The sequence below is a fragment of the Dioscorea cayenensis genome, chromosome 7 (assembly GCF_009730915.1).
Source record: "Dioscorea cayenensis subsp. rotundata cultivar TDr96_F1 chromosome 7, TDr96_F1_v2_PseudoChromosome.rev07_lg8_w22 25.fasta, whole genome shotgun sequence".
Classification (NCBI taxonomy): Eukaryota; Viridiplantae; Streptophyta; class Magnoliopsida; order Dioscoreales; family Dioscoreaceae; genus Dioscorea; species Dioscorea cayenensis.
The window spans coordinates 28,644,767-28,656,341 of record NC_052477.1 but is presented as its reverse complement, the minus strand read 5'-3'; the positions used below and the strand labels follow the sequence as shown (position 1 = coordinate 28,656,341).

Sequence of the window (11,575 nt, the reverse complement as noted above, 5' to 3'; positions counted from 1 at the left end):
TTATTCTAAAGTTTTTAATTTAACCAGTTTAAAATATATCATTCAAATGTGATAAAGAATCAAAGATAACAAAAATTCATTTATTACTTTTGCAGACCAATCCCCTGACAATTCATTAATTACTTCGAAGTTCTTCACGAGATCCACGTGGCAACCTTCTCGTTTACCTACTCTTCTACACTCACCGGCGGTGCACCCTATCACACTCCTCCGTGCTTCTTTAGATCTCACTTATTTTTCTCTATTTTTTCTCTATTTTTTTTTTCTATTTTTTTTTCTCCGGTGATCGACGATGATGGGCTCTGAGTCTTATCTAGGGTTTGAACCCTCGCCGGCGACGAGGGAGGAGATGGAAACCCTAGCCTTAGGCGATGGTGAAGACGACCCCTTCCATAGCTCCATGTCCTCTCTCTCCGCCGTACCCGCCACTGCCGATCCTCTCCTCTCCCCTCCCGACATGGCCCCTTCTTCATCATTCCTGGATCCTCCGGCCTATGCTGATGTTGCCTTCAGCTCCCCCAATGGCTCTGGGTCATCATCCGGTTCGCCGCCGCTGTCTCGCAATCCATCGGCGCTGCTGAATCATCGATTGCCGATCGAGTACGCGAAGATCATGGTGTCCAATCCACAGAAGGAGCACGAACACGCTGCTGGTAACTCTCTTGTTCCTGGCTCCGGGACCTTCGTCACCTACCTCATCACGTCCAGGTCTCTCGATGCTGGATCAGGATCCGGTGAGATTAGCGTTCGTCGCCGGTTCCGTGATGTGGTGACTCTTGCTGACAGGCTTGCGGAGTCTTACCGAGGGTTTTTCATACCGCCCCGGCCGGATAAGAGTGTGGTCGAGAGCCAGGTTATGCATAAGCAGGAGTTCGTGGAGCAGCGTCGATCGGCTCTTGAGAAGTACTTGTGGAGGCTCGCTTGCCATCCGGTTATTGGGCGGAGTGATGAGCTGAGAGTGTTTCTGAGAGTGCAGGGGAAGATGCCGCTGCCAGCGAGCACTGATGTTGCGTCGCGGATGCTGGACGGGGCGGTGAGGTTGCCAAAGCAGCTGTTTGGGGAGCCGGGTGGTGGGTATGTGGCACCGCAGGAGGTGGTGCAGCCAGCGAAAGGTGGGAGGGACCTGCTGAGGATATTTAAGGAGTTGAAACAGTCTGTGACGAATGACTGGGGTGGGGTGAAGCCTCCGGTGGTGGAGGAGGACAAGGAATTCTTGGAAAGGAAGGAGAAGGTGCAGGATCTTGAGCAGCAGCTTACTACTGCATCCCAACAGGTATCTCGTGAATCTGTGATTATATTAGCTTAATGCATGCTGTAGATTTTATCTTTTATATGTTTATTGTGATTAGTGGCCACTTGCTCTGAGTTTGTATTTGTGATATTGACAAAATATGCTCTTTTATTAGCTGAGTGTAGGGTATTCATGGATGATCTTATTTGGCTGCTATAAATTGTTTGTATAACTGCTTGGGCATTCGAAGTGAATGCACGTAAATTGCTTATCTATCTGTTTATTTTCATGTTGCTCGCCTGATATCGAACATTCTGTAATTTGTCGTTTTGCGCTTTAAAGAAGGAATTTTTTTCTTTGTTGCTTGTTGTGCAGGCTGAATCACTTGTAAAGGCTCAGCAAGACATCGGAGAAACTTTAGGAGAGCTGGGGCTGGCTTTAATCAAACTTACAAAATTTGAGAATGAAGAAGCAATGTATAATACCCAGAGAATTCGGGCTGCTGATATCAAACAAGTGGCAACTGCTGCTGTTAAAGCAAGTAGGCTTTATCGAGAATTGAATGCACAGTCTGTCAAGCATCTGGTAATATAGGAGATTTATTAAGCATGAAATTCGACTTTGTTCAGGATGATTGTTTCCTGAATAGTTCTGCTCCCTCAACTCATTCCTTATTCATGTTTTGCAGGATACTCTCCATGAATATCTAGGGCTGATGCTTGCAGTTCACAGTGCATTCTCAGATCGTTCAAGTGCACTGTTGACTGTGCAAACACTCATGTCAGATCTGTCTTCCCTGCACATAAAGGCAGAAAAACATGAAGCTGCATCTTCAAGGATTTTTGGAGGGGACAGGTCAAGAAACCGCAAAGCAGAGGAACTGAAAGAGATGATAAGGGCCACTGAAGATGCTAAAAATTGTGCATCAAGAGAGTATGAGAGGATTAAGGTAATCCCTGTCTTCTTATGATCTACAAAAGATTATCCAGGCACTCAAACAATCTATCTGTTGTTTCTTCCAACTTTCTGTACTGCGCCTGGGTTTAGTGAATTTTCAATCAAGCTTAGGGCACTATAAGTTCGTGTTAGTGTGAATGTTTATTGATCACTGTGTGTGTGTTGTGTGTGTGTGTTGTGTGTGTGACCCAATCAATCTAGGTGCTTAGGAAATTCTGATAATTTGTCTTGCAAAGTAACTACTGGCTATAATTTCCTCGAAAACACAGTATCGTCACTACACCATATAGCTACCTCTTCAAGGGAAAAGAATTTCAAAGATTGCTACCACCAATAGTGTGCTTATACTTGGTTTTAGCAATAGACAGAAAATGCCACACTTATAATGGTTATTATTTATGCTTGTGACCTCAGTACAAGGATTGGTAACTCCATACACTTTGCTTGAGGTAACCTCTTTTAGGGGAAATTGTATGAAGGAATTAGAGGCAGTTTACTTTCATACTTCTGAATTCTGACAGCTTTCTATTAAGAAAAATGAAAAAGCTTTTCTTAACCAGAATCCTTCGTGAGAGTTCTTACCTGATTTGCTTTTCACAGGCTTTCCATTTTAGCCATTTTTAAATGCATCCATATAGTTTTAGCCAACTTTACATCTATTTGTTTTTGCTTGAAGTTTTATCAATCATTGTTTGCTGAAAATTGACCTGGTAAAACTGATTTTGTCATCTAAATGAAGGAAAACAACAGGAGTGAACTTGAAAGAGTGGATAAAGAGAGGCGTGCTGATTTTCTTGCTATGCTGAAAGGTTTTGTAGTAAATCAGGTAAAGTCGCTATATTCCCTGTTCCTCATTTGCTATGAGTCTGTATGTTTCAGTTACAATGCTAACTCAGGCCATAGCTTCCCTGTTTACCATACTGCATGCATTGGAAACTTGACTTTTTGTTTTTGCAAAGCTGTTGAGTATTTTCTCCTTTACATTTTAAGGTGATGGATGCATTTAAACTGGTCAGATTGGGAGGGTATTAATGTCAACACAGTGAATGGAAGAAACATGAGACTTAGATTCAACACAAACTTGTGTTGTGTTTTGTTAATTATTAAACCATTGGATAGGCACCACTTGGCAATGAATATACATATGAGCCACTCTTACAATTCAAATATTCAATGCCTCATTCCAGATATCCAATGGCATTGGTGCAATGCACTCAATATAGGTTATGAGTTTTCCAGTATCATGCCTTATTGTTGTGGTTTCTCAATGCAACCAGGTCATTTTTGGCTGACCTAAATGCCTGTTCACTTTGCATAAAAATTTGAGCTATTCGTTGTCTAGCAATTTATGTGGACTCTGTGAACTCAGATAGCTGTTATGGATGCAGTATCAAAAGTATCAATTATCATGGTGGACTGATTCAGCAATGAGATCCTTTTATCGTATTGATATGATCAAAAATGCATGTATTGATATTTCTTGTTCTAGATACATTCAATTTGAACTAGTATTCCTGATATCTTTTATATTTTTCTTTCATTGTTCTGCAGGTAGAATATGCAGAGAAGATCTCGAATGTGTGGTCCAAGGTAGCAGATGAAACAAGCCGATACGTTAGGGATAACATCTAGGCAGCAAATGTAGATTTGAGTTTCCTAGTCTTTTTCTTCTCTTGCACATGCACAATGTACATTTAACTTGTAGGAATATCACTGACATTTGCAAAAATAAACATGAGATTTTGGTGTTGCTTCATCAATTTATGTAATACGTAATACACTCATGACCGGTCTCTTGTTTTAATGTGACACACTGTGTTATTATTACACTATCAGAAATAGAGCTTCAAAACAAATTTATCAGACCTTCTCATCCAGAATGATTGCTGCTCTGTTTATCTTATGCTTTTATTACTTATGTTTATTGATAAAAATTCAAAATTAGAATATATATTGTTGTTCCTTTCCTGTAAGTCTGATACTTATTCTTTGCACTCCCATCATTTTATCTCTTATGATAAAAGAGAGCAAAAACAACCAGAAAATATCACCCTAATTAACTAGAAATATTATGTACAGACATCACAGGGCATACAAAACTTTTAGGAACCAAAGAATTCAGCTTATAATCCTAACAACTAGAAATCACTACCACCACCACACTACTTACTACTTCTCACTTTCAACTACCTTAGCTTCTGCAACTGCAGTGCCACTACTACCGACTTCCTCCGTCGAGCCAGCAGCAATGGCCAACTCTGGCTTGATCTCCTCCAGTTGTTGCAGGACTTGTTGAACCTCCGGTCGGGCTGCAGGCGACGGATCGACACAATGCAATGCAAGCTTCAGTGTGTTGAGTAGTTCATCGCCTGTGTCCCCTGCCGCATCCCGCATCAGCTCTAAATCAAACACTTCATTTGTCCACTCTTCTTTCACTATCGATGCCACCCACTGCGGTAAATCCACACCATTCATTGCCTCTCCAGGGGACTTTCCTGTCAGTAATTCGAGTATGATCACCCCAAGACTATAAACATCGGTCTTTGTGTTTGCCTTCTTCAGCTTTGACAGCTCTGGAGCACGGTAGCCAAGCGCGCCGGCTGTTGCAATCACATTGGAGTTGGCCGCGGTTGTCATTAGGCGAGAGAGACTGAAATCAGAGATCTTAGCATTTGTATTCTCGTCTAGAAGGACGTTGCCGCTTGTTAGGTTGCCATGGACCATGTTTAAGTCATTGTGAAGATATCGAAGGCCATGTGCAATGCCCATCGCTATCTTCATCCTTATCGGCCAGTCTATCGCTGTGTCAGGACCACGAGCTGCCAATATAGATTGTCGAAGAATGAAAAAATAAATGAATGAGTATTGCTATCAAAGGTAACAAACATTTCAAGTTGAATCAATCAGACAATCTAAATATTAGTGAAAGATTTAAATGTTAATTAGAGGGAAATCATTGTTTTCATTCAATTGCAGGAAAACAAAATTGGAAGGCAAATGAATGAAGAGCTTACCATGAAGGAAAGCTGCAAGACTTCCTTTAGGCATGTAATCAAAGACCAAAGAGTTTCTCTCCTTTTCGGACCTAAGTAATAAGCTCGAAGAGCCAATAGATTTCGGATGCCGAATTTTTCCAAGCATGCTAACTTCTGTCTCAAACTCTTTTTGTCCTTTGGCTATCTTCTCCCTCAATCTCTTTACTGCAACTTGACTGCCATCTTCTAATGTTGCCTTGTACACAGTTCCGTAAGTACTTTTTCCCATGATCTCTGCGGTGGCACACAAGAGATCGTCGGCAGTGAATGCTAGAGGCCCGTCAAAGTGCACTAATTTTCCGCCTGTGTCTCCTCCAGACTCCACTTCAGTTGCTGCTGCCGGAGATGGTTTTTCACCTCTTGCAGCAGCTGCGGCAGCCGCTGCTGATGCAGTGCTTTTTTTGCTCAATGTCGATCTTTTCTTCAGCAAACAACACAGCAGGAAACAACATAGTAGGAGCAAAAGTGCGAGGATTATACCGGCAACAATTAGAATAATGTCCTTGGCACTCAATTTCCGGTTTCGTGATTTTCCAGGAGGAACAGGAGGAGTGTTATTTGAAGGAGACGGAGAAGGACATGGTACAGAAACACTGTAACCACAGAGCTGAATGTTGCCTCTGAAAGAACTAGAATTGAACTTTTCCGAGAGCAGTAAAGGAACTTGTCCGGAGAGGTTGTTATTCGATACATTGAAAGAAGATAGATTCACAAGACGAACAAGAGAGATCGGGATTTTCCCCGTGAGATTGTTCTCGGATAAATCAAGCTGAGAAAGACCAGATATGTTTCCAAGACTTTCCGGGATTGGTCCATTGAATCTGTTGTGCTTCAGTGAGAGTACAGAGATATTCTTGAGGCCATCAATGGCTTCCGGTATTTCATTATCGAATTTCATTGCCATTAAGATTGAGCTGAACCAATGAAGACAGATCACACAAAGAAGCAGGGAAGCTTCCTCCAATGGAATTCTCAGACAAATCAAGAGTTTGGAGCTTTCCAAGATTCCCAAATTCATCAGGCAAGCTTCCATTGATCTGATTGTTACTAAGATTAATCTCTTGAAGCATCGAAAGCCTGCCAAGAGACTTGGGAATGCTACCAGAAATGGCATTGTGATCAAGACTCAAACTTTGAAGATGAAACATTGATTTAAACTCAGGAATAGAACCAGTGAGATTATTGTGATGAAGATGAAAGAAAGTGAGTGAAATACTACTAGCAATGCTGACAGGAATCAATCCAGAAAGGTTGTTATAACTAAGATTGAGCCTGTAAAGCTTACTAGAATTGGAAATAGATGAAGGAATAGTTCCAGTAAGAGAGTTGTTACTAAGATCAAGAGTCTGAAGAGCAAGACAATTACCGATGGAGATCGGTATCGAACCAGAGAACCGGTTGTTGAAGAGATAAACACCTCTGAGATCATGAAGAAAGCCGAGAGCTTGAGGGATTTGTCCACCAATGGAGTTGTCATGAAGGCTAAGCTTGCGAAGAGCAGTGAGCTGGCCGATCTTTTCAGTGATATGGCCGCCGAGGCCACGCCAAGGGAGCTGAATAGCAATGACTTTTCCTCGAACACACTTGATACCTTGCCAAGCTCCAGAGCAAGCATCAAGGCCAGTGCCATTCCAGCTTCTCAAGAAGCCATTAGGATCATCCAATGAATGCTTGAATGCTTGCAAACCTTGATAGTCTTCTTGAGCAATGATAACTCCATCCCAGTGCTCACTTGAGGCAGTGCCAGTGAGCATGATAATAATGAACATCAAAACAAGCATCATTTTGAGAAGAAGAACAAGAAGAACAAGAAGAAGAATAGTGAAAATGGATTGAAAGAAGGAAGCTTGTTGAGGTTTTGTAGGGAGAGAGAGAGAATAGGGAGTGAGTGAGAGTGGTAACGGCTAGTTTTTTGGGTGTATTCTATTTTTTTTTTTTTCTTGTGAAGACTGAGTGAGGGAAAGAAAAAAAAAAATTTAAAGATTAGTCCAAGTTTCAGGTGGGGTAGGTCCTAGTGCAACGGCTATATTTTTGAAGGGAATCTTAGGGTTTTTGGGACACTGATGAGGACTTAAAAAGGACTGTTTAGATTTGGACTTTTCTTGTGGGTACGAGGTAAATTCCAGAGATGTTATTATTATTATTATTATTATTATATCTTCAATTTTTAACTTTGTAGGTTTACTGTTATTGTAATTATTAGTATTATTATAATTATTTAATTATTATTAGTTTCATCATCTTGAGGCATCATTAGTGTGGTACTGTCTGAACTGATGGGACTATCTTATCTTAAGGACAGGGTAGGTTGTTCTTTGTTACTTGTGTGAGGTAAAAGTAGGGTGTCTTTTTGGATTGGTATGTGAAATTCATTTGACGTGTTTTTGGTGCATTGTATATATATATTTATTTATTTATTTTGATACTTGAGGAATAATTTTTAAAAAAATAAAAATAAAAAAATATATATATAGATTGGGTGCTTAGATCTGGATCAGAATGGATATAATATTAAAACATACTTGAGTTGAAAATCAAATCAAAACACATGTTTGGGAGCATAATTAAAAGCCAAAATGGTATTATTCTTCATGTTGTTGTCATCTGATTATAGACTTAAAAGAGGTAGATTAGCTCATTAAAAACAAATTCTTTAAAAAAAAGGCTACAATAAATTGACATATATTGATCATTTCCATCCAAATAAGTTAGTTGCCTTCTTATGCTGTTGTCAACCTGCTACTACTACTACTAGCAGGCAAATTCTGATACCATAGAAACTATGTTTAATTTTTGTAGTAGCTATCTATTGTTCACCCAATCTAAATCAAAAGGGTATCTAGGTCAACGTGGTCCATGATGGTCTCCCCTCCATGCGCACAACTTAATAAAAAAAAACTTTATTCTTTTCCCAATAACTCACAGAATCATTCATATCTTCAAACACGTTATAAATAAATAAAACTCAACCCAAAAACAAAATAAAATAAAACCAAAAATCAGAATTGGGTCAGAACGAGGGCTCACTATACTGATGATCAATTTGGGCCGGGTACAATGGAGGAGGAATTAACCTGCCTGGTTTGCCATCTGTAAAGTTAGACACTGTAATTTGGTAATTAAACCATAAATACATCACAAATAGAATACATCACGACTTTTCTATTCAAGACTGTTTAGCTTGCGATAATATAGAAAAAAATTACCACATATTACGTGATAATTAAAAATATTACCACATTTGACATTGCACCGAAGATAATCTGAATGATAATATCACATTACCAACATGAGAATATTACCAAAAAATTTGATAATTCTATTACCATCAAAATTGGTGTCTATCTTAAATTACTAAACATGTAATAATCTCATAATTTGGTAATGAACTATTCCGGCAATAAGAGTTTCTAACCAAACATGGTTATATCAAATTAACACAAATATCCCAATCATATAACATTCCCACCCATATAACCATAATAATCTCGTTACGTGGTAATGACATTTACGTGGCAATATATCATTACCACGAATCAAATGGCCCCTCAGTGTTTTTCAAAACCTATTTTTGAGCATCCAATGAATGAAAGAACCATATAATCACAAAAGGTATTCATTCTCATAGAGTATTTTTAATTGGAGATGCAAAGGACTGACTTGTAGATAAAGATAAATTTTTCAAAACATAATATTGAAATATGAATATAACTGGTGCACCAAGCATATGCCTAGAAAGAGCTATAACACAAATAATTCACAATCAACCAACAGACAGCTTTAGAATACCTTCTTCTCAAGCATTCAATAAGTAACCACCCAACAATAGCATAAAACCAAATCACCAAACTTAGGCTTACAAGCAAGAAAAATAAATTAGGAGGTAACATTTTCCCGCTTTGCAAATAGAATCTGATAATATTAGAACGACATCAATTTGTTGAACCTTAATTTCATTCACGAACGTCAACACCAACCATTTAATGATGAAATGTAGAGCAATTTTGAAGCAAAGCACAAATTATTATGCAAAAGAATAGCAGCAAAAGAGGATGCCAACTTGAACTGAGATTCCATAGCATCTAGCAATCTGGAGGCAGAACCACCTCTTCAAATGTGAGATCAAATAGTAAGATTCCCCATACCTCTCCTTATCTCTAGAAAAATGAAGTAAAGCTATCCAGTTATGATGATATGCAAGAAATGAAGGCAAGGTATAACCCCTTCTCCGTTCAGGTTGTGAAACATATCAATGAGGCTTTAACATTTACAAAGGACAATAAATATGAAGGAAAAAACATGTATGGGAAAACAATGTCAACATATGATTAACAGATAATTCAATGAGAAAAAAATATAAAATAAATACATATTAGGCATTAGCAAACTCATAAACAATTTAAAGATGCCAAACCATTGCCTGTTTTTTCAAAAAGTTCAAAACCACAATATAAACAATAAGCAAGTGCATAAACACAGGCAGAACAACCTGCAAGCAGTTGCGCTGGGACAAACTCACAAGATAGAGATAGTGAAAGAAACTAGCACAATTATAAATACTCAGGCTACAGTCACATACCTTTTAATCAAACATTGTCATAAACAAGGAATAAAAACCAAGAAATATTCAAGCTACAGTCACATACTTTTTCATCAAACATTGTCCCTAACAAGGAATAAAAAAACTAAGAAATATTCATACCATTTAAGATAGGACAAGCTTTCAAATGCCAAAGAATCAAAAGCTCAATCACAAAACCAAACTTGGATCTACAATCAGTAATAGTTATTAACAGAAATTAATCACAACAATTCGAGTTACAAAAGGAAACTGATAAAAAAGAATGGAATATAACCAATGCAAACAGGAACTGAATATTAAATTAAATCTAGGTTATGAGATCTCCAACATTGTTTTAGATCTAATAACAACTTTGTAAATAGAAGTATAAGATCTCACAGTCCCTGAATCAAAGGCATATAATATAGAACTACATGGCCCCAAAATCAAGGAAAGGAAAAGAATACAAAAGAACACAATTTAAAACATATTTAAGCTATTATCAAAGAAAGTAGAACATGCATCACAGAAATTTCGAGCACAACCAATAGATAGCATCCATCGCCGAATAATTGTTACAAAAAAAAGAGAGGCACAACTAAAATTTCCATACTGATCTGTCATGTGTAGTCAAAGAAACGGCAAAAGAAAACCCTAGCTCCATAAATCGTTGAAAAATTAACAGAAAGGGGCAAGAAACCCTAACCAATCTATCAGTGATCCAATCTTTCGGATACTGATTAGACGCGGGCAGCGACGGACGGGCCAGCGGCCGCCGCGGCAGAAGACGCCGCACCACCAAGGAATGACAACAACCCGGAAGCAGCACCTCCCGGTTCCTGATCATCCAGAAACAGATCCTCCGGCATCCGGAACGCGCCGTGTGCGCAGACGATGCCGGCACCGACCAGAAGAGCAGAGATGAGCAGCGAGCCCACCGATGTCAAGAAGACGATGAAGATGGTGAGGAGGACGAGGCCACCGAGGGTTTCGCGGTCAGAGAAGGTGCGGCCGAGAATGACAAGGGGTTGATCAGAGGGCCGGAAGAGATAGAGGAGAGTCCAAGCCGCGAGGAGCGCGAGGAGGAGGAGGAGGGTGAAAGGGTGGGAAAGAAGGGAGAGGGCGAGGACGACGGCGATGATGGCGGTGTAGTTGACGCGGAAATAGGAGAGGTTCTTGCGGATGCGGGAGAAGGCGTCAGAAAGGGATTCAGGGCGGGACAAGGCGGAGCGGTCCAAGAGTTCGTACCAAGGCCGGCGATTGGCGAGCGAGCGGCGGAAGGAGTCGGAGAGGCGTGAGATGAAGAGACGGAACGCCGGAGTGGAGATCGGCGGCGAGCTCTGGCCGGCGGTGGATTGGGTGGTCGAGATCGGGAGGGTGGGAGGAGAAGCCATGGGAAAGAAAGCAGGGGCGTTTCGGGAACGAAGCGTCGGTGATGAAGAAGAGGAGGGGTATTATAGGATTGAAAACTTTAAAAAGAGGGGGAGTTTTTGGGAACGAGATTGTGGGTATGATGTCCCCGAGGAGGGAAATGAGTTAACCTACACCCGACGTACACTGCTTGCTTTGAGATGCTCGCTTTGCACACATCTCAAAGTACTCATGTCTCACTGTAACGCGTTGGGTGTATTTCGGTGCTAAAAACGACTCGAAAATTCTATTATCTAAATCTACAATTTTTAAAAATAATACTTTCTTTTTTCGGTTTTTTTTACTTGTCATATTTATTTAAATTAAAAAAATATTAAAATTAATTAATTATCTATATTTTATAAAAAAAATTCATTATTT

General features: G+C 39.8%; 3 protein-coding genes across 3 annotated transcripts; 1 reads left to right on the top strand and 2 right to left on the bottom strand.

The window, feature by feature from the left end:
• The first annotated feature begins 176 nt into the window (after positions 1 to 176).
• On the top strand, positions 177 to 4,051 carry LOC120265503 (sorting nexin 2B-like). Its single transcript, XM_039273435.1, has 5 exons — positions 177 to 1,273; positions 1,607 to 1,816; positions 1,920 to 2,180; positions 2,928 to 3,014; positions 3,740 to 4,051. Exons 1-5 carry the CDS (start codon positions 293 to 295, stop codon positions 3,818 to 3,820), a joined length of 1,620 nt encoding a protein of 539 aa, XP_039129369.1. The 5' UTR covers positions 177 to 292; the 3' UTR covers positions 3,821 to 4,051.
• A 190-nt stretch (positions 4,052 to 4,241) lies between these two features.
• On the bottom strand, positions 4,242 to 7,168 carry LOC120264338 (probably inactive leucine-rich repeat receptor-like protein kinase IMK2). The gene is given in 5 exon segments (XM_039272146.1): positions 4,242 to 5,007; positions 5,203 to 5,251; positions 5,254 to 5,304; positions 5,306 to 6,112; positions 6,114 to 7,168. Coding segments are annotated over 5 exon segments (2,451 nt in total). The 5' UTR covers positions 7,008 to 7,168; the 3' UTR covers positions 4,242 to 4,357.
• Positions 7,169 to 10,286: 3,118 nt separating this feature from the next.
• On the bottom strand, positions 10,287 to 11,243 carry LOC120264471 (PRA1 family protein B3-like). The gene has a single exon (XM_039272285.1). The coding sequence runs from the start codon at positions 11,176 to 11,178 to the stop codon at positions 10,525 to 10,527; it is 654 nt and encodes a 217-aa protein (XP_039128219.1). The 5' UTR covers positions 11,179 to 11,243; the 3' UTR covers positions 10,287 to 10,524.
• Between the last annotated feature and the right edge of the window lie 332 nt (positions 11,244 to 11,575).

What these genes read in the sequence shown, in the direction of transcription:
- LOC120265503 (XM_039273435.1), top strand. Translation starts at nt 293, where the DNA reads ATGATGGGCTCTGAGTCTTATCTAGGGTTTGAACCCTCGCCGGCGACG. An exon ending in TTACTACTGCATCCCAACAG is followed by an intron (nt 1,274 to 1,606) that starts GTATCTCGTGAA and finishes CTTGTTGTGCAG; the next exon opens with GCTGAATCACTTGTAAAGGC. An exon ending in GAGAGTATGAGAGGATTAAG is followed by an intron (nt 2,181 to 2,927) that starts GTAATCCCTGTC and finishes ATCTAAATGAAG; the next exon opens with GAAAACAACAGGAGTGAACT.
- LOC120264471 (XM_039272285.1), bottom strand. Translation starts at nt 11,178, where the DNA reads ATGGCTTCTCCTCCCACCCTCCCGATCTCGACCACCCAATCCACCGCC.